The sequence below is a fragment of the Rhagoletis zephyria genome, unplaced genomic scaffold (assembly GCF_001687245.7).
Source record: "Rhagoletis zephyria isolate East Lansing unplaced genomic scaffold, Rhagoletis_zephyria_1.1 Rzeph_scaffold_00749, whole genome shotgun sequence".
NCBI lineage: Eukaryota > Metazoa > Arthropoda > Insecta > Diptera > Tephritidae > Rhagoletis > Rhagoletis zephyria.
In genome coordinates, this window is record NW_016157833.1 from 38,069 (window position 1) to 61,201 (window position 23,133).

The 23,133-nt window shown below is 36.0% G+C and overlaps 1 protein-coding gene across 1 annotated transcript in view; it reads left to right on the top strand.

Moving 5' to 3' along the window:
- Positions 1-17,082: 17,082 nt before the first annotated feature.
- Positions 17,083-23,133, top strand: part of Ace (Acetylcholine esterase) — an 89,041-nt gene continuing 82,990 nt past the window's right edge. The window contains exon 1 of the mRNA XM_017613991.1: positions 17,083-17,777. Coding sequence (XP_017469480.1) covers positions 17,416-17,777 — 362 coding nt within the window. The 5' untranslated portion in view covers positions 17,083-17,415. The remainder of the gene's footprint in view (positions 17,778-23,133) is intronic.

The window sequence follows — 23,133 nt, forward strand, 5'->3', positions numbered from 1 at the left end:
ACTTCATTTGACAAATTTTAGAAATCTTCTTAGTACTTTCTCGATAACGTATTTCAGACCCTGAAACTATCTCAGGCATTCTCTATTACTTAGCAGGTATTGTCCGTGCATTATTTTTCCTAAGTATAGTGCCCTAGTATAGTTTTAAGCGCTTCAAAATGCGAGTTAAAAAATTTTCGAAAGGCAAGATATACAGTATGACCAGTATAGTTTCACACAAAGACAAAGTAGTTTTTTATTAATGAAAGCTGTATTTGAGAAAGCTGAACTAGTTAACACTTGTTTGGATACACGCTTAAATATATATTCAAAACTGTTGCAACCCTAAGTGCCTACATCATATATCTAAATCCAATTGAAAAAGTCCATTTTCTATAAAACAAATATTGTTAAAAATTATATAAAAGGGACCTCATTGGTATTGAAAAAAATTAACTAAAAGTTGGATTTAAGACTGACCGGCGTATTGGTCGAAAGAAAGTTTCCTGCCAATAAAAGGGCTAACATGGTCGCATAAAGGAAATTAAAGTTCTAACCGTACTAAAGAAAGATCCCACCGTTTTAGGGAGGATACTGACAAATACGGTTGACTTCGGGTGTAGAACTAAGACTCAAGACCCACAAAGTGAAAAATGTTCCAGACAAAACTTTGCCATGAAACATATCGCAAAAGAAAAGAACAGGAGCTAAGATGCTGAAACAAAATTTTGTTGAGAAATGTGTTAGCTGCATAAAGAACTACGAGGCGTACGTCTTAGCTTATACGTTTATCTTCCAGGGCACGGATTTTATGCAGCTGCTTCCCTAAAAAAGACCGCTCAAAATTTCAAATAAAAAGTGACAAAATTTCCTAAGAATTTTTTGGCCTGACCTCGCTTCATGTCATTGCGATACAGAAGGCTTAGAGTGGTTTCAAAGGAATAGAAAAAAATTGTTGCAAGGAGAAGCTAATCCACCGAATGGCCCCCAACTAAGGCCTAGTGGAAAAGAAGCGGACAATTTTATCCGACGCATTCCTTATTACTGAGTAATAATGGCTTTGAAACGTGTTTGCCTTTCCTATGTAAGTCACCCTTTCTCCCTGATTTTGATAGAAACAACCGCTGTGGACGAGTGGTTAGCGGTGCATACTGTCACTGCATAGGACTTAGTATTTTAAAAAAGCTTCTCATCAAACAATTTGCCGATCGGAGGCGGCGTAAAACGGTAAGTCCCTCCATTTGTGGTATAACATTACGACGCACACCACAAATTGGAGCTTTCAGACTTCTTCAAAATATGTATTTTTGTTTCACATATTAACTATATTTTGGCAAAATTTTTCTTCCTTAAAATTAAATTATTTAAAAATATTTCAATTCATAACTGACTAAATTTCCATCTGATTGAGCATTAGCATCAAATGAGAAGTATTTTTACTTATTTTTAGTGTACAATTTTTCTTATTAAAATAATTTAAGACGAGACTGAAATTACCAATTTTATAATTGATTTAGTTAGGGTTAATTTTGCACCCTATCCCTTCTAGAACTTCAATTATTCAATTGCGCATGTATGCCAATATGTAACCATAAGTACGATATCTTACGACACTGTGCACATTTCTCTGTCAGTCCATTTGACAGTGATTTGCCAAACGCGTATTCCTGCATACTACCTACCAGGGAGCACAACTAAACCACCTAGGCGTATGAGTAACGCGCCAAGCACGAGTACAAGTGCAAACAAATAGTATTCATGTGCTAGTCACTCATCGCCTATTCAATGCATTGCTAGCGCACAAATTGTGTTAGGGAAAAATAAATATGTTTATAAGAAATCATAACTTAAACTGTTTAGAACGGAAGTGACGCCGTAATCTCTCACGTTTTGCACGCAACGCATACGCTCCCCTCATACACACACACGCGCGCGCCAGCAAGCCATGATGTTAGAGACATGAGCGAGCTGGGTAGCCTCAGCTAAATGGTTGACAGAATGGGTTTATGAGTGGAGTGGAGCTGGCAAATACTTAAAAATATTTAGTTGATACCGCAACTGCATACCAAATGAGTATTACGTACTGCATAAGTCTCCGCAACATTAAGCAGTGCCTCGTATTTCCCACGAGAAATGTACGATGACGAGTGCATGTGCGGAAAAGTGTCGTGTTGCGGTATTTGGCATGCGATGTGTGGCAAGTGGCATGTTGTGATGATGATGATGTTGCTGATATATGGAGAAATGCGCGCCACCTTCGTTCACTTCCAACTCACTTCTTTTGGTGGTATTTTGTGATTCAAATGGCATTTTTATTATTGCAGCAAGAATATGCAAAGCGCGCGCACGCCAGCTGGAGAGCTAAGGGAGCGAATGCGAAGTGAAAGACGTTAGTAACAAGATATGAGAGTAGGGATGAAGCGATACGAGTAAATACTCGATACTTTTCGTTAGATACCAAGTAGTTTTGGCATCGCTCATTTTAAACCAAGTACTGAGTAGTTATCGAAAAAAAATACTCGTATCGAAACCCGATACCTAGTTAAATTTTGCTCCAAAATGTTTTCCTCTACGTTTATGGCTAATATGAATCGCCCTGTGCTTTTTGCCAACTTAATTGCCAGCGAAAACCGCGAGAAGGCGCCAAAGTCGATAAAATGCAAAGTATAGACCAATCCAACTGCTCCACCAAAGTCGAGGGCTTGCAATGTTTACACGGCCAATTGTTCGAGTGGAAGTGTGAAGTGAATGAATGTTCACTACAGACGTTTTAATGCGATGTAAAAGTCACTGAGTAAGTCTATCATTCTTCGCGCTCTAAACATTAGCGGGCAATAATAAAGGTAGCGGCAAATAGCTATGTTATTGAAGAAAAGAAACAAAGAAAAAGAGTTCATTCAAAATATAAAAAAAATCTTACAAAACACTAAAATATTAAACGTATCCCAAGCCCAGAAAATTTAAACGCTATCTTCGAATCTAGTCTGTAAAAAATATATATATATATTCGAGTGGTTCAAAAAACACTATTCATAAGCGCTACATCAAAACATTGTTATTTGTCAGAAAAAAAGAAACACGTATTTTTTCATAAAAAAAAAAAAAAAAAACTGGAGGTCGCGAAATTGGATCCGTCATTTTTAACTTAAAAAATTGACTTCAGATTCGTAATTAGCGACCCCATATATATATAATATATAATAATTCGGAACTTTGGCTTTAAGTCTTGAAATATGGTTTTATTTACTCCTATTTACTAGAAATGATGCACTTCTTAAGTTTATTTTCATTGCATTCGGTATCGATTACCTTTATTATTCGGAGTTTAGGACTCCCAAAGGATGATTAACTTGTGATTTAAAAAAAAAATAAATTTAACTTAATACGGAATACACACTGAGTACCGATACGAGTAGGTATCGATACTTTAGGTCCGATATTTTTCAGGCATGGATACTTTTATTTTGATACTACTTCCAAGTAAAAGTATCGATACCTGCATGGTATCGTTTCATTCCTATATGAGAGTAGTATGTTTACAAAAGCACACGTTTCTTCGTGCTTAATATTACGTGCCACAATCGAAGGCAAGGCGCTTCGTGTATTTGTATCGAATCAGTTTATAGTATTTTCCTATATTAGTTCGGTATATGCATGCTTGATATGCAAAGTACAGATATATATTCATACCTATGTATGTATATTAGGGTGGTCCAATTCCAATTCTTCAAAGATATTTTACTATAGATAAATGAGAACACCATCCAAAAATGTATGTGAATTAAAGTATGTGTTTTCAAAAACCTTTGCTGGGAGTGCATAAACCTTCCATTTGGTACCCATACTGTGGTATGTAAGAAGCTCAAGTGTTTTATAATTATTATTGAATTTTTTGGAAAGGTGGCAACCCGTACAAAAATATTTTTAAATTTCTTCAAACGCTTTTAGTTTTGATGAAAAAAACTCGATTACTTTATTGAGCCTTTAAATAATTTTAAATCTTCAAATATCTGGCAACCCTATTTTTCCAAAGTTTTTTAGAAAGTAAAATAAAAGCTGTTCGTGTGTGATTTGTTTATGAAAACATAAGCTAACTAATTTTTGTATATAACAGATAGGATAATCGGTTATTAAAACACACTTAATAAAATTGTTAAGTTAAATAAGCATCATATTGTTGTTTTTTGAAGACTTCTGGAGGGAAATAGTCTTATTCGATCAACAAATATTTATTTTTAACGATTTTATAGCCATACTACGAAAAAATGCAGTTTCCCCATGAGAAATACATTGGAAACTTCAAAGTCCCGATTTCAAAATAAATAAAACTATAGTTTAAAAAACTAAAACCTCCCTATTATAATTTCCATTCGTACTGTCATCAGGTATGTAACTTGAGAAGAGAAATCGCTGCATCTTTTAGGCGCATCAATATTACATATTTAGTTACATCCCGAGCTAATAAAAGGAAGGTAAAAAAACGTGCCTCCTTATTTTTGATATTATTCAGTTCAGGGGGGTGGCAGCAGGAAAAATCAAACAAGTCGATTTTCCTATGTATTTATGGACCACCTTAATATATGTATGTATAGTAGTAGTACTTTTACGCAACTGTAATTGAAGTTTCACTGGTAGCAGTAGTATTTGTGACACTCTCTGCTCAATATATGTATACGTACATATGTACGTACGAACATACATAACTCAACTTGTCCTTGGTGTTGTGTACTTATTTGATCGAACTGTTATGAACTTTCCATGTACGATTGCTGGAGAAATTTAGAAAAATAGCAAAAAAAATATAAAACGTAAAAAGACCTAACAAAAGCCAGGCAAAGGAAGTGCTTGCCGTCGTCAATAGTTGATGACACAAATTTGTTCCCTCTTCACCTTTTGCACTTTTGCGCGCACTGAGCTGGAAAAAGTGCAAGTTGTACAAAAACAACAAATGTCTTATAGCTTTGCTTAGCATTTTATTTAATTCTTGCTGTTTTCTATTAAGTAGAAAATGCCCGATGAGAAAAGTGTATTCAAATGAAAAGAACTTTTTAAATAGACGATATTGGTACGGAACATATTTACATATATCGGTAGAGTCCGCGTAACTTCCGATTTTCGATTGAAATCATAGGTAAAATCCTTTGATGTGTTTATTTACGCAAAGGTGTACCAGGTAATATATGGCGGACGAGCCTGCAAGAAAGAAACCTGCCGTTCGGCTTTCCCCGTCTTGAAAGTGGTATCTCAATACAGAAGTTTTCTCCTTCACAGAAGCAGGCGAAAGACGGATGTAACTATAAACCTGAAACCCACGTGGCTAGAATGGCATTTGAATATAAAGAGAGATCTCCTTTTGCTTTGCAGAGGAAACTTCTCATCGGGTGCCCGATCGTATGACTTTAGGGAGGTAAACGGAGATTCTCAGGATGCCATTCAACGGCTTCTGCAGGTGCTACAGTGGCGAGGAGGAACCTAAATCAGTGTAGAGCTAAATTATGAATGCTCCGCACCGGAAATAGTTACTGCTTTCGTGGGGATTTTGAGCCACATATATAATTGGTTTGTGATCTTCTCTAAAACGAAATTGGTGTGCCATCAGCATCAAAAGCGAACGCTACAAAATAAACACAAATGAACAAATCCAACAACATAGATGTGGACGTCATGTGCTTCCTCCGGGATGGCGCTACATTCCATTTTCTTCAAAATAAAATTTTAAAGCTAATAAATCTTGTCGATCTCAAAAAACCTTAATTTAAAAATGCCTCCAAAGAAACACGTAATACGTAATTGGCTTTACGGCTGCAAATAGCCTTTATTGTGAGTAGGGCTTGGAATCTCATGCAAATGCATGTTCTTATTGGGCATCTTTAAATGGAAATGAGTACGAATCTTTACGAATCATGAAATTTCCTTTAAAATTACATTCAATCGTTAGCGCCTATTTTGCAAAATATACATGTTTTGCATATTTATTGCGCATATGTTAGAATTTTTTTTACAACAAATGCATATGGTTTTTGCATATTTTTGCTTTTTTTGATTTGCAACAAATTTAAATTTAGTGCGAAATTTCTAGACAAAAAAATTACCTAACATTTCTTTTCACATACTCATCTAAATATATTCTCGGATAGCCAAGCGCCCTTTAGGGCACTCTCTTCTATCTGTGTTAGATCTTAACTAAAGGAGAGAGCTGGCATGTGTCTCTGATCAATACGAAATTACCCCCATCCCAGGACATAGGTGCGAAATTTATCTCTCCAAGGCCAAGCAGAGGTGGAACCGTACAGGATCCTACAGGTTTACCAGGGTGTCCTGCGACCCACTTAAACGAAAGTTCTCTTAGAAGCAAAGCAAAGTATGCACAGTACACTGGCTCGTTGGGGTACACATCGAAATTATTGGATTGCACGTTCTGTCGCAGTTGCGATGACTCTGGCTCAAAAGAGACAGTCGGAACACCTTCTAATTGCTTGTCACTAGGGTGATAATCCACTTATACCAGCCAACCATTCATTTTAACCACTATTTAACTGTCAATATTTCTATTTACACAAGATCGTAACTGTTTGTTTAATTATAAACTAATTTTATACATAAATATTTATTTAGGAGATTCATAAGTCGTGTGACGATTAAACCTTAAGCTTACCATTTTTTTATGCAAAATAACGGTTAAAATGGTATCAGGGGGCGCTAATTATATACTCCTTATCAATTTAAAAATATGTTGACGTAGTTAGAAGTCTTCTATAGCCATTTTAATAATTATTTTATATAAAAATGGTATTTTTGTGCCGGCAATAAAATATTTGAAAAATATTTTCAATTGCATATTTTACTTGTTTATTGCGCATATTTTTGAATTTCGGGTACATATTATATTTATGCGCTTATTTCAGATTTGTTAATGCATGAGACTCCGAGCCCTAAGTATAAAGTCCCCTTTTTATCATTTCCGTTAGTGGCGCCCACCTTGGCATTGAAATTGCAAAGCACGATTTTTATATCGATTCGGGGGTAGCGCCCATATGTACGATACAAGCGCTTATAGAAGAGATCCTTGGACGCCTCGTCCCTCTATTCCATCAAGTCATGGGCACAGATGAGCGAGATGTTGAATAATCTAGCTTTGATGCGGATTATGGCTAGACGTTCGTCCAACGGGGTAAATGCCAGAGCTCGGCGACGGAGTCTCTCTCCCACTACAAATCCAACACCTAATTTGCGCTCCTTAACGTGGCAACTGTAGGAGTCATATTAAAGTCTGATACATTACAGTAAAAACAAATATTCTTTATAAATCCGATTATAAATAAACTATTACTTCTACGTGAACTGCGTTACTTTTGATCAACTCAAAATTCATGACACCAATAGATTACGAAATGAGTCAGTCTGGTTGACTGGTATCATAACCATATTTATGACGAAAGAGAGACTAATTTTAGACTCATAAATTCTGAGCACTGTGAAAATCGTTTAAAGGCAACAAGAAGTTGCTAAATTTCGGTTAAGCTTATCTCTAATGTATTTATACTAATGCACTTACTCAAAAATATTTCATCAATAAAAACCAACATGAGTATATCAAAATATGCAAATCACATGTATGAAAAGAAGAAGGAATTAAAAGTTAATTGTAGCAATCAAATGAATTGCCAACACACAGCAAGCAACTACTTACTTCGCGTGCTTTGCTACTGCAACTACTGTTGCTGGCCGACATAGTGGCAAGGTCTTTTGGGAGCCTAGTATAAATACTACATACTTTTCATTATTCACACTTTCACGTACTTATACATAAACACATATATATGCACATACCTAGATGTATTTTTCTTTGATTTCGGCAAATCATACTCGGCGGAATTCGACAACATTTTGCATGTCGGAAACCCATTAGTTGACAGTCTATTATAGTTGCAAGACTGCATTAAGCACTCACAATAGCAGTACGTATGTATGTACGTAGTATATGCTAGCTGTTTTCTGTATTTCAACGAGTCTTCAAGTGTGTAAAAAGCATTCAAAAAAAATATATAAAAAAATGGCGTAAAATATATAAAACCTTGACTGAACTGTTTTTTTTCGCTAAACGACTATAATTAAAGGAAATCAGCAGTTCCAACTGAAAAATCAGCAGAAACAAAAAACGCTATGCAGCCAGTGGTAGCACTTGCCAAAGTGATTTCTGTGTGAAGTGAAAGAGGTACAAGGAAAGAAAAGTATTTTCAAACTTTACAAAAACCACTTAAAAGCCAACCATTTTTGGTTAAAAGAAAACGAGGGTTGTGAACAACTAGCAAAAAATTCGAACACATTCAGTTAAGTGGAATTCGTTGTGTGTAAAAGTCTGCAAGCGTTGTTGACCATTTGTGTGACATGTCATGTACATNGTATTATTTTTCCAGCAGGCATGAATTGTGCTTTATATGTAATTCATATTGGCTTGTGAATTTCCGCATTCACTTCCGGTTGTCTCAGGTTAAATTGCATAATACAATTTGCCGCATATGTCATATGCCAGAGACTTTGCTTTTCAGTTTGCATTCCTCAACGTTTCGTTAGCTCTTTTCCCTGTAACACTTTCCCGAACTTCTGTACGTATGTACGTCGATCCACTTTGCAGAGGTTTTGCAACAATACACTTGCATTCCTTCGTTTCTCTGGCAAAATTTTTGATCATCCATTTACTGCAATTAATTTGCCAAAAACCCAGTGGATTTTTATCTGACGAGTTGGCTATAAATTGAACAAATAGAGCAATTGAATTGGGAAAAGCGTTCACGATTTGCGAATTAAACACAAAATGTGAATGGAATGAGAGCCTCAATATGATTAGTATATTCCTTCCTAAATTTCGACTATGGGCAGTGGTGCAGCTAGGCTATGTAGCAGCCGAGGCGAAAGCCAATTTTACCGCAAAAAAGAAAGTGATTTTTACTTAGCGGCTTTTCACTGTGGAATTTTCAAGCAATTGACATTTAACGCTGTAAATTTTACATAGCGAGAAAAACAGCGAGCAACAAACGGAAATTTTGTAAACAGGGGTTCTTTTTGGAGGGAAATTTTTAAGGGTAAGTTTTAGAGCCATGTCCTTCGAATGGACACCGACGCCCCGGGTCTGAAAGTATTTAACTGGTTGGTGGGAGCAGCGGAAGAGGGAGCCCCCACTGCTATAAAAATACCAAGTGGAGAAGGACTTGGCTTCACTTGACATTTCCAATTGGCGTAAGTTGGCACAAAACAGATGCCGACGACTTGTTTGAAGTTTTCGGATACCTCTTATCAAATGAGTTTCTTGCGGGGGATTTTGTTGGTTTTAGGCTACTTTAGGGGGCTCATGAGATGTAAATGGGGGTCCAAGAAAATGTATCTGGTTTCGATGTAAAACACCAAGATGGTTGCTTGACAGCCTCTTTATTTAACTTTAATTTTTTATAGTGGTTTATAGTGCTCTTGATGCACTGCTGCACTTACCAGCTGTTTTCATACGTGGAGAAGCCTTAAAGGCCACCTGCAGACTAAAAAGTACCGGATGCTGGTATGACAATGAGTGGGGCGCGGCGAAAATTGCTGGAGGCAGAGATTTAAGCACTTGTGTCTTGTAAATGCTACAGGATAGTACGGCACCATTACCCTTTGTTGAAGAGACTCTATAATGTTGAGTTCCCTGAGATTGAATGTTGGTTTGTTTCCATCGCTGAGACCGGACTCACACATTGCTGAATCTTCACTGATGGCTCAAAACTGACTCTGGGTCATGATTTGGGGTCTTTTTCGAGGTGAATGAAGATAAGTAATTGCAATACTCAAAGCCATGGACTACGTGGTGGAACATAGGTGGAGGGGAAGGAGTTTACGTGACTNGAAGCATATTCAAGCTTTGAACAAAAAAATGATGTGTAGAGTAATTGCAATGATAAAATTGATGTGGTTATTGAATAATAAAGAGACACCAAAGATTACACCAATGCCTTTAAGCTCATCAAAAGACTGAAGAGGATTACCAGAGATACTTCATATACGACATTCGTAAACGTTAAGTAGTTTGTGATAACACTTGTTAATATTGAGTTGCAGGAGACCGACAACACTATAAGTATAATCAATTGACTTCTAGTTGAGCCCCAGATACATCTTGCAGGAATTGCTAATGGCATTCGACAACGTGATCCTCAAGAAGGCGGCAAAGACAATTCATCTTTTCTAGTCACAAGTATACTTCGGAATATTGATGCGATGTTTCAGCACAATGATACTGGTCGATTTATAACAACAAAAACTTCTTTTAAGAAAAAGCCGAAATATTGTGAATAAATAATGAGACAAAAACAAAAAATTTTCGAAACACACGAAGCATTCAAAATACGTACGATTAAATCCAAAATTTATTTAAAAACTTCAGTGCAAGTTTTGTAGAATTTAAATTTTTTTGTTCACAAGGACGAAAAAGTATAGAAACGCTCTTTTTAATTAGATTATTTTTTTTAGATAATAAAATTAAAACGACAAAATTCGAAGATGTGGTCGGCTGTGTATTAGTCCTAAGCGTACAATATGTATTTCCAAAGTTAATTATTGCGAAATTTCCAGGCTGTTCAAGTATAAAATTTTAAAAGGACATTTTCAATAGCTAATTGGCAGAATTTTTTTTTTAATTTGATACCCATACGTAGTGTTTATCCACATTGCACTGAATTTTTTAAATAATTTTTTGAAGTAATAAAATTTTTCAAAAACCAAAGCCCTTTAAAAAACCTGGCACCAGAGAGAAAAATTTAAAATGCAGTTTTACTACTTTCGACCCATGGCTTCGCGAATATATTGATTTTTTTTTGTGTGTAAAATTTACTGCCACCCGATGTAATATGCAAGCCATCGATTCGATTGAAGATCGAGATCCCATAAAATGTTTTGCTCTGCCGAAATATTGTGGCAAGTTTAATGCCGTATTTAAGTCTTATTTACGACACATTTCTTAAAAGTCAGTATTCTCAAATCGATGGCTCAGTGGAAGATCGTCATATCTCGGCAGCCAGTTCAGAATTTGATTGAAGAACGTCCTATTTCAGAATTTTATTGGAAAACACCCTATCTCATAATTTGGTTGAAGAACGCCAATCTCAGAATTCCGTGCCCTATATCAAACGAAAATACATTGAAAATGTGCTGAGGTTCGGCATTTTTGAACCGAGTTTTGATATAGGACGTTGTTGAAAAATTGTCTGATATTGGGCGTTTTCGAACTGGCTGCCGAAATAGATCGATCTTCTACTCAGTTATCGAAATGAAATTGCTTCTCATTTCCAAGTGCAAATATACAAAATATTACAGTTTAATATTAGATTCAACTAAATACTATATATCGCTAGCTTAGAGTGAAAACTCATTTTTGAGCAAGGGGTATTAAAAATCCATCGTTTCGAAAAGGACTAAAGTACTTATTTTATTTTTTCTCGTTTATATTCAATGAAAGGCAAATTTGCTAGCTCCAAAAGAGGCACCGAAAATCCGACAAAACCAAAATAATACGAAATATTTTAATAAAGATCGAATCCTTCTTATTCGTATGGAGTTCTTCTTTGCTTTAAATATGAAATGTTAAAGTTTTTTCCTCTCCAGTAAAATTAAAAATAGATTGGCCTTGGCAACTTTGCACTCTAAGCTAGCGATATGTATCTCGTTGCGGGTTTACGGCATATGTGGAACATATGCTTAAAATAATTCGATTTGGCAATCAAGATTCAACTAATATTTGGCTATATACTTACTTATTCATTTCATTTCCTTGATTGTCAAACCAGCAGAAAGATCAGAGGACACCGAAGCGGCTTGGTGGATTTTGGATGCCGGTGTTGCCTAAACCTGGTCTGTAACAGAAGGACGGTCATATCTAATTTATAATGACTGCCTAAAAATATTATGAAATAATATTTCCAAAAAAGATTAATTACTCTCTATAGGCTACTTTTTATAGTAAAGTTAAAAGCTTTTGATACTTAGAATAGCATTTCGAAACAAAAATTGAGTTCGAAACATGACACTAAAGATGGAACAACGCCGCAATTGGTTTGTCTTCAAACCAAATTTCACAAGGGAGGACAAAAAATCGTTCCATTATCCTTACTAATTTTATAAATGCGAGAGTGGATTTGTTTGTCACGCTTTCACGCCTTAACTACTCAACCGATCATCATACAATGTTGCGCACTGTTGTCATTTAGGCCAGCATAAAATATAGGGTGGCTTTTATGTCGATTACATAATAGGCGTGGCAACCGGTATATCTATGAAAGTACGTACTTGCGGTAAAGTATTGGAATGGGGAAAAATTGGCGTTATTGGAGAAGGGGGCCTGACATTTCCCATACAAATTATAATTAGCGAAATTAGGCATATGTTATAACAATGTAGCTGTCAGACGAAAAAGGTTTAAAAAGGGTGCATTTTGAAAATATTTTTAAGAGGGTTGCCACCTGTTTGAAAAGTGGAATTTGAATAAATTGTACACAAGTTTTATGCAATTTTAAAACGGCAGAGTGTTAGAAAATGTTTTGCTTAAACATTTAGTATATTTTTTAGGGGGTTGGGTCCATTTGTCAAAATATTAAATTAATTTCAAATTATTTGTTAAGTTAAATGAACTATTACATATGGTCACCAATCTGAATACATTAGACTGCACCACCAAAAAAAGTTGCGGTTTTTCCGCCGGGATTACAAAATCNATTATGTTTTTCATTATTAACGAACTATATTGTAATAAAGCACTGACAATAACAATCATGTTTGATATATATTAAAGGTCTGCAAATATACNGAAAAATATTAAGATTTAAGTGAGCTGAACCAATTGGAAAATACCTCCAAAAATGGTGTTTTTTTAATGAGTAAAAATAATTTCTTTAAGAACTTTTCGAAAAGAGTCCCCTCAGATGGCAAACCAGATTAAGATAAAAAAATCTGCATAAAAATATATAAAAATATTTAATGACATTTTTGATGCTGTTTTTTTTTACTTTTTTCAAAGATTGATTTACGAAAATCTTGAGTAACTGGGCCAAAACTATTCTGATTTATTTTTCCACTGTTTTTATTTTTGCACAAAAAAGTCATTCGTGTCCAATTTTTTTCCAAATACCAACACATCTTAATTAAACTTTGAATGACGTTCGTTCATCCTACCTTTCTCTTTCATCATTTGAATGAGTGAAATAAAAACGGCGAGAAAGTACCTTTCCAATGACACCTCACAAGTCTAGTTTAGGATCAGTTATTCAAGTTTTTCTTATACCAATCTTTGAAAAATAAGTTAAAAAAAACAGCATCAAAAATCCGATTATTACGATTACGTTAAACATTTTTTTTAATTTTTTTTTTAAATATTCTTATGCAAATTTTTCAAGCTTAAACCCTTTTGTAATTTGAGGGGATTAAACAAAAAACTTTTAGAAACTATTTTTATTTATAAAAAACTCCATTTTCGGAGGTATTTTCAAATCGATCCAGCTCACGTAAATCTTCATATTTTTCCGAAATGTGAGCGTCTTAAAATATAATAGATTTTATAATTCCAATGGAAACACAGTACCGATTTTTTTTTTGTATGGGGAGTGATACAGTCTCGAATACATATGTATTTAATAGGGTTCCTCACAAGTGAACGTAACTCGAACATTGCGAAAAGCTCTTTCAATGCAAATTTTTGATCTAGAGTGAGTTCTACTTCTTCGTTAGCATCCTTGAGATCACTCTTAGCTCTTCCGTAAAAACATCGCCAGTATTTTTGCTATTCTCTCTGTGAGAGAATTATTTAGATGACCAGTAGCTCGTTTCTGTAACTTTTCTCTACCGATTATTTCTCTACTGGTAGAGAGCATACGTCATTCTCTACTTCTCATTAGCAGTAGAGAACAGAGAATTCATATCGCCTTGGTAGAGAATTGTTACAGAAACGAGCTACGTGTAGATACGATTTTCTAATTCCTGCTTAATTGATTACCGAAAGGATTTCTAAGCACGGCATAGTATAAAATTATTAAAATCTACACTTAAGTAGCCACAAGGTCAAAGTTCAGCTGAGAGAGTTAGAACGTTCTACTTATTCAACATAAATGATTGCGAAAGATTGGTAAGATAGCTTATTACTCTCCATTGAAAGCTTCAAAGCGGGATGCATTTCCCTCTCGATTCTTTAAGCATGCTGCTGGTAAGCTTATTTTAATTTGATTTCAACAAAAATCTGTTTACTTTTTCGCAACATAAATTTGCCTCCCAATTCGAAAATCCACATAAGAGGTACATATGTATATATTTCTTTGGAGTAAGCAAGCTTTTCAAACTGGAAATTGTGTACAAATTGGTATTCGCCCGGCTAAGGATGGGCGCCATTTATAGATTTTGAGAAACTTTACAACTTAAAAGTACTTACGCTACTTAAGATATTATACACTTTTCGAAGGTAAGCACGAGTGCAACACCGCAAAATGCTATTTTTATTTGCATTCAGGTGCCGCACCATTTTCGTGTACTTACACAAACTTTTCCTGCAATCAAATATGTATGCATATTAGGATGGGTCTTAGTTTATCGATTTAACATGAACTTTGTAGTTTACCTCTTTTCGCCGAAAATTGTATATACATATATCCCGATAGTGTACCCTACTCTAAGTAGGTGAAAACAGCATTTAATTTCATCCTAAATTTCGTATGAATTTTTTGACATTTTTCAAAAGTTGTCTTATTACAGCCACCCTAATACACATAGCAAATATATTTATAAATATCTGCATGTGCTTATGTGTGTTTTTATTTTCATTTATTTTTTCAACTGATTCCAAAATCAACAATTTCTATGCAGTGGAAGAGGCTGAAGGCAGAAAATGAAGAAGACGACAGAGAGTGAAGTAGTGAAAGAATATCTAAACATCCACAGACAACAGATAAATACGCTTAAGCACTTAAGTAAGCACACATGGCAGCTTGTAATGGGCAACAAGCAACATTCTAAGTGCATGGGTGTGGCTAAAAGAGTGCGAGGCGTGGCTGTACAATACAAGAGGAGCGCATATGGTGTCTGTGTGTGTGATAAATATGTATGTATTTCTGCATCAAGTGGTCATGGCGTGCATTTGTGTGAATGCTCACTGGGTTCCTGCGTGTGTATGCCACTGTCAGTGCAACAAATTGAGACGCAGCGTGAATGCAAGGAAAAGTTTGGAGTGGTTTTCCTATATTGTGTAACTATAAGCACTTTTTACTTATTTAGTTTTTTCGTTTTTTCTTCTTATTTTTGTNCACTTTATATTATATTATATTAAGCACTTTTTACTTATTTAGTTTTTTCGTTTTTTCTTCTTATTTTTGTTTTAATTTTCACTTGTGCATATCCATTTTCTGTGTGTGTTTCTGAGTGTACTAAAATTGCCTGTTAACTTATTTTTTTTTTGCTTTTGTTTCAATTGCAGATTCAATGAGAAGAGGAAATTTAACCAGAAGCAAAACACAAACTGGAAACAGCAGTGGCAATTCAGTTCCTTGCGCAAACGCATATACGGTTTGGTAAAGTGGCAGAGTGTGTGCTGCAGACCTTGCGTCACAGAGGAAGTGTACGAGGGGATGTACAGGGTGTGTAGACGACACACAATGGCGGTGTAAATAAGTAAATAAGGAAAGTTAAGAAAACAGCAAAAAAAAACCAAATTGTTGCAACAAAACTAGGACAAAGGCGGATTAAGTTTGCGTATGCCAGCCCATTTCTCATGGATAGCGTGTTGGGACTAAGCGCAGATTGTGGCAGATAACTGATGCGCCGGGCAGCGAAGTGAAACAAGGCAGTTGTAGTGTTTTTGTGGCAACAGCAAAACGCATAAAATTTACATACATATCTACATATGTACATATATATGTTTCAGGCAACATGCTACATGCAGTCGGAACACAGTGAAATACGTAAGGCATACGAGCAGTTGTTTACGGGTTGCTGAATTAGACTGACTTTTTAAGAGAAATTCCGAACGCAGGCACAAAAAGCGACAAACACATGTATACATGTATTTTTTTTTTTCATTTCACCTCATTTGACATGTAGCACATTGGACAGTTGCAGCAACAGCTAAAACGGCAGTTACGTGCCTGGCCTAAACAGATTTAATACTGCAGCGTCTAAAACGGCAGAAAATAAATAAGAAAAATCAAATCAAATAAAAGCACCAAACGGCAGGTTGAAATCGCTGGCGGTAAAGATAAAAGCGGGAAGTCAAAAGCTGTAAGTCAAAAGGCGAAAAGCAAAAAGCTAAAAAAAAGTCACAGTGAAAGCGCAATCAGCGAGCCACTAAGCCAACAAGTGATTTCCTATTGCATGTGGAGCGAGGGTTGTTTGCCTGACAGCCATTGCTGGCTTACTATAACCGCCGAAGGGCATCCCATCTGAGCAAACACAACAGCTTGCCAGTCCGTCAGCAATCAGTTAGCAGTGCTAGTCACAGGNTCGCCGAAGGGCATCCCATCTGAGCAAACACGACAACAGCTTGCCAGTCCGTCAGCAATCAGTTAGCAGTGCTAGTCACAGGTTAAATTGTTGTGATTCGTTGCGCACTGAAAAAACAATTTGGGAACAGAGCGCCAGAGTGGTGTGGTGCAGGCGTACGCAGGCGTCTCTTATGCACTGAGGCATTCGCGCGTGAGTGCTTGACCTGATAGAGCCACAGCTGAGCTGGGCCGCGTTGTGTAGTGACGTCATTCAATTTGCTGGTGAGAGTCTCGCAATTGCGAAGGGCCAAACGTCGGCCTAGTTTTAGAGCAGCAAACGCAGTCGCGTCGGCTTCCGCATCGTTGTGACGCAAAGCATCGAATCGCGTCGCGTAGCGTCGCGTTTCGGGTCGATTCAATTGAAGTTTACTTCGAACAACATTTTGGTGTATGTGTGTGCATCCGGTAACAAAAAATAACTCTAACTTCCATGCCAAACCGGCAGTTAGTGCGTGTGTGTGCGNAGGCCAAACGTCGGCCTAGTTTTAGAGCAGCAAACGCAGTCGCGTCGGCTTCCGCATCGTTGTGACGCAAAGCATCGAATCGCGTCGCGTTTCGGGTCGATTCAATTGAAGTTTACTTCGAACAGCATTTTGGTGTATGTGTGTGCATCCGGTAACAAAAAATAACTCTAACTTCCATGCCAAACCGGCAGTTAGTGCGTGTGTGTGCGTGTTTTTAAATATAAGCACATAGCCAGTTCAGGCAGTGAAGTGGTGCCAACAAGCCAATTGAAACACGCAGGCGTTCAATCAGCTGAGTGTACTGAATTTCCGCCCAGCTAACTAGCTAGTTAGTCAGTCGGTCGGTTCGTTTAGACGCGTACGCGTACGCTTTGTCGTTGTCGCTTTGCATTTTGCGCTTCGTTGCATTTCCCCCCACAACGGCGATTAGCATGGCTCGAGCATTGTCCTTGCCCTCAGTTTCGCCGATGGCGCTACTAAAGTATTGCGGCATCGCGTCATCGTCGCCTGTGCTGAGCGGCGATATCGGTCGTGGTCTATTCGCCATTGTTGTTCTACTGTTGCGTATGTCCTCCGTCTATGGCGTCATCGATCGGCTGGTGGTGCAAACGTCGAGCGGGCCGGTGCGCGGCCGCTCAGTCACTGTGCAGGGTCGGGAGGTGCATGTGTACACAGGCATACCCTATGCCAAGCCACCGTTAGATGAATTACGATTTCGCAAACCGGTGCCAGCGGAACCCTGGCATGGTGTGTTGGATGCAACGCGCCTGCCGGCAACTTGTGTGCAGGAAAGGTGAGTACAAATATGAACTAAAGCCACACAATTTTGCACTTTCATGACAGTTTACAAATTAATGGTTAACAAGGATAGATGGGGGGAATGTGCGGTTAAGTCCTGTTGATTACTTTGAAATGGGCGCAATATTGCCAACATGTTAAGGCATTATTAATTACGAACCCGCACAGAGAAACCCTGCAGAAATTCAGACTCACCCTAAGTTAGCCCTCAGATAGTCCCTATTGTAACCAGCACTAGTCACTCATAATTCCCCTGGCAATGGTTGCAACTGCCATTTTTAGCATTGGGGTGTCATTGGAAAAGGACCAGTCCACTCAACAGTGACTGTAAGATAGTCCTGGACTCGTCCAATTCTTTTTGGTTGGAACACGATTACGTTCTGCACTTCACAGATGCTTTTTCATATTTCGCAAAACCAAAAAAAAAAATTTCTTTATCATTTTATAACCATGTTGCTTCTGACGGCATTTGAACCCAGACCCTCCTGAAAGCTAACAAATAGTGGCAAGCATTACTGCGCACTGAGCTACAGCCACGCATGTAAATGTAAGTGGCAAGACAACACCACCCTGTCACTGCCAAACTGTACTTTTCGTATATCTCTACACCGATTTCTTGGGGACTGGTCGAAAGATGACATTTTGATGCAATCAAATGCCCAATTCTGCTCAGTAAAATTTTAACCAGCGAAGTNTACCACCCTGTCACTGCCAAACTGTACTTTTCGTATATCTCTACACCGATTCCTTGGCGACTGGTCGAAAGATGACATTTTCGATGCAATCAAATGCCCAATTCTGCTCAGTAAAATTTTAACCAGCGAAGTACTAGTCCTTTAGGGAAAAGTGGCCACCTTATTGCTGCAGGGAAATGCAGGTATGAGTACACACAAAAACAAACACACATATGCACTTAAGTAACCAAATTTCTTTGAGATCATTCTTTGCTGTATTTATGTTGGCGTTGGAAGCTTAATTAATTTATATTTGGCCATTATTCATTTCTTCAAGGGAGCTTTCAGTACAAGAGAGTTTTCTTCTTAATTTGTTTAGTACATGAATGTGCATACTATGTATATATACATACGTGTTAAAGTCGAACGTAACTATGCTAGTTAAAAAAGCGCAAAACCTCATTCGTTACTGCGCTGCACTTAAATTTGAATTGATCTTCATACAATTTTCTCCTCATGGGCTTTCATGATGTTCATTAATTAATTACAAAGAATTGGGTGATAAATTTTACAACAAATAAACATCAAAAAATATGGAACAAATGTTCATTAGGGTGGTTAAAAATAAGTTAAGTCGGAATTTTAATGCTCCCACCTCTAGGATTGTTCTATATCGGAAAAAAATATCCGTATTTTTTTTTTGAAATCAAAAAATATTTAGAGGTCGCTCAAAGCACTTAAAGTTTTCCATGTATTTTGTATGGGAAAAACAACTTTTCGTAGAAATGGCATAGAATTCTTGAAACTTAATATTTTTCGATTGGAAATCTCTGGTTCTCTTCAGGGCACGTCCTATCACGATACCCAATTGTTTACGTAATTATTTTTTACTAAAGATTTTTTATTTATCTCCCATTGCATTTTCTGGGGGTTTTGGCGGACCTATGAAAAAATGGTTAAATAAATAATTGGGCATTATTATTGGGAATCTCTTGAAGAGAAACAAAGCGACCTCTAAATATTTTTTGATAAAAAAGTAGGTGTATGTTTTTTTCGGTATAGAACAATCCTAGGGGTTAAGAGCATACAAATTCGGACTTTGCTTTTTCACATGCATTTTTGGACCACCCCAATGTACATACACATGCATACATGAAGTAAGTACTAGGGAGTGGGGACTTGAAATTCGGCTTTTCCCGAACTTAGAATATTGCCGAACCATTTGATTCGAAATTTGGTGGTGCAAATTCGATTTAATTTGAATTTTTTCGAGTTTTCAACATATTTTTATTTAACTGAAAATTTTAATGAAAACTTATTTGACGCCAAATGAACAGCTGCTAGTTGGGGCAGTTTTTGATGTCATTAATTTTTACATAAGAATAACAAGGATTATATACAGTTTTTAGATTATAAAGTATCTGAAATCTTATGAATTTTTTATGAATTTGTTTGTAAATCTGGGACGCGTAGCTACTTAAGTAAATCAATAAATATATTTCGCTGTGAGTTAATTCTTAAGCTTTTATCCAATTTTATTGTATATTTTTAATTCATTCGATGCCCCGAAAATATGGATTTTTATATACGATACATCGATATGCATCGATGCAATATTTTGATGCATCAGATCGAAAAAACATCGATGTGTATATTTGACTTGCATCCCTAAAACAAATGTCAGATCCCTTTACGTATAATGATTTTTGAAGAAGTTGTGAGCACAGGGAATATTCTCGTGGGCAGCTTAGGTAATTTGTCACTAAAGGGGCATTGTAGATTCGTCAAAAGGTCGGAGTAATTTAAGTTTTTAGAGAAATTGTTTTTCCCTAGTAACTTTTAAGCAAAAATACAGCCGACTTTAATACTAATTTAAAAATATAAGATCCCCGTTAATTCCTTCATAATCCTATGATCGGAACTACACCAAATCAGTATAGGTCCCACTTCAGATACCACCTTTCCTATAAAGAATGATATTTCAAAAAAGGTTGACGTGGTGAAAAATTATCGGGTTACATTAAAAATTTAAAAAGGAAACAAAAAAAATATTTTGATGAAATGATAAGCTTTCTCCTTTTTTGAAGCCAGTTAAAAAACGTACCTGTATGAGTACAAGCTAGTTAACAAATACGACTACCTCAAAACCATGGACCGTAAATAACAGTTATTGAAGAAAACTGTCATTGAAAAATTCACTATGAAGCAAATATTCTACAACTAAGTAATTCATATCAATCGATTTCTTTCTTCACCGATAATCAAATTTTGAAAAAAATCTTTATTTGTAATTTTTATGCAAAACTAAAAACAAAAAAAATTGTTTTTTATTCCTATTTTACAAATCTAAAATAACAATTATTTTTAATNAAAAACATTGTTTTTTATTCCTATTTTACAAATCTAAAATAACAATTATTTTTAATTTTTATTCAAATACCCTGCAGATAACAATTATTTTTGATTTTTATATTATATGTTTCAGATAACAGTTATTGAAGACTTTTATTTATAAAATTCATCAATAAAAATCAATCACCGACTTTTATTATTTTTAATCATACGTATAAAAGTCATTATCATTTTTCGCACTTAAGAAGGTGTCGGAGAACCAAAATTTACTAGGACTTATGCAAATGACTATTATAAGTATGATTTGAAAAATAAAGATCTGTGACTGATTTGTATTTATGACTTTTATAAATAAAAGTCTTCGATAACTGTTATCTAAGACATATAATTTAAAAATCAAAAATAACTGTTTTTGCAGATTATTTGGATAAAAATCAAATATAATTGTTATTGTGGATTTATAAAACAAAAATCAGCAAAAACTGTTATTTAAGGAGTAATTAAATAAAAAAAAAAAAAAGTTGTTATAGAGGATTTGTTTAATAAAAGTTGTAACTGTTACGGTCCCTGCTCAAAACAAATCCATGTCTGGTATAAGATTGCCACCCTTCCTTCCATTGTGTCTCCTATGAACCACTCAACTGCCTTCGTCCCATCGTGTACCTCCCCATAACGCTCAGTCTCGCGATTTTCTTCTATGAACTCATGGCTCCCCTATTCGCTCCTACCGTCCTTTGCTGTTCATGGCCTCGGTTGATCAGCCAATAAATCCGCAACGTTTCAGTTTACCACATCATAAATAAAGCTTTCGTCCGCCCTACCGCTTGTCCGCCTTTTTCCAAGCCAAATGAATCACATTACAGGGGTCACTATATTACTTGAATTGATTGCCATTCCCAGCTCCACATCATTGGAAAAATCTCCTGTAACGTAAATTTTTCGAAATATTTTGGCTGCAGTCTTAAGATATAGTATGCAGGGGCGGAAAATAGTCATTATTTTGGAAAAAAAAAATAAAAATAACATGTTGTAAGCGTCGTAAAACAATTTTAACNTTTCACTATATTACTTGAATTGATTGCCATTCCCAGCTCCACATCATTGGAAAAATCTCCTGTAACGTAAATTTTTCGAAATATTTTAGCTGCAGTCTTAAGATATAGTATGCAGGGGCGGAAAATAGTCATTATTTTGGAAAAAAAAAAAATAAAAATAACATGTTGTAAGCGTCGTAAAACAATTTTAACTACACTCACATATTTGTATTACATAGTACTTTATACGGTAATTTACTATGATTTTTATTTTTCGAGTTTAACCAGTACCAATAATAATAACAATTCGAGTTTTTTTTTCGTTCGAAAGAAATGTCGCTGTGACCCGGAACCCGAATGAGCCTTACACACAGTGTTGCCGTTTTAGCCCTTTGGTGGCTAAATTTGGCTACCAAATTCTTTTTTTGGCCACAAAAATTTGAAATTGCCCCTAGCCCTTTTTTTAGCCCTTTTCAAAATTTATTCATCATTGACATTAAAATTTTTNAACACACAGTGTTGCCGTTTTAGTCCTTTGGTGGCTAAATTTGGATACCAAATTCTTTTTTTGACCACAAAAATTTGAAATTGCCCCTAGCCCTTTTTTTAGCCCTTTTCAAAATTTATTCATCATTGACATAAAATTTTTTTTTATGATTTTCATGAATTTAACTCTTCGCGCATAAGGCGAACGCCTTTCCTTAAGGCAAGTAAACATGTGTCTATGTATGTTCCTTACGTTTCTGGGCCGTTATCTTATCCGTTAACGATTTAACTATACATTAAAATAGGTAAGTTGGCGGCCCTTAATATGCTTTATGTGTTACACAAAAAGTTTTTTTTTTTGAATAAAATATTAATTCTTTTCAGAGTTCCTTGTTTTTCTATACCAGTAATTATAGAAAATGTTTGCGTNGCCACGCCCCCTCTTCCGAATTCGGGAAAACTTCGCATAAACCATCTGCATGATAAATCGAATATGCCACATAAATTTGGTTGAATTCGGTGAAGCTGGTCTCAAGTTATGAGGTCACACCAAAAACGTGCACTTATTTTTATATATAAGATGTAGGTAAAAAAATTTAGCTACCATTTTTAGCCACAACAACGATTTTTTGCTCTTTTTTGGCCCTTTTTTAGCTGGAATTTAGCTACCACTAAAAATGTTTCGCGGCAACACTGCTTACACAGAAGTATTCCGACGCTTTAAGTTAGATCGCACCTCCCATGCACTTACACTTAGCTGTCGACAGTGTTTTACTTGACTACCTAACGGTCAGCCTAATATCAC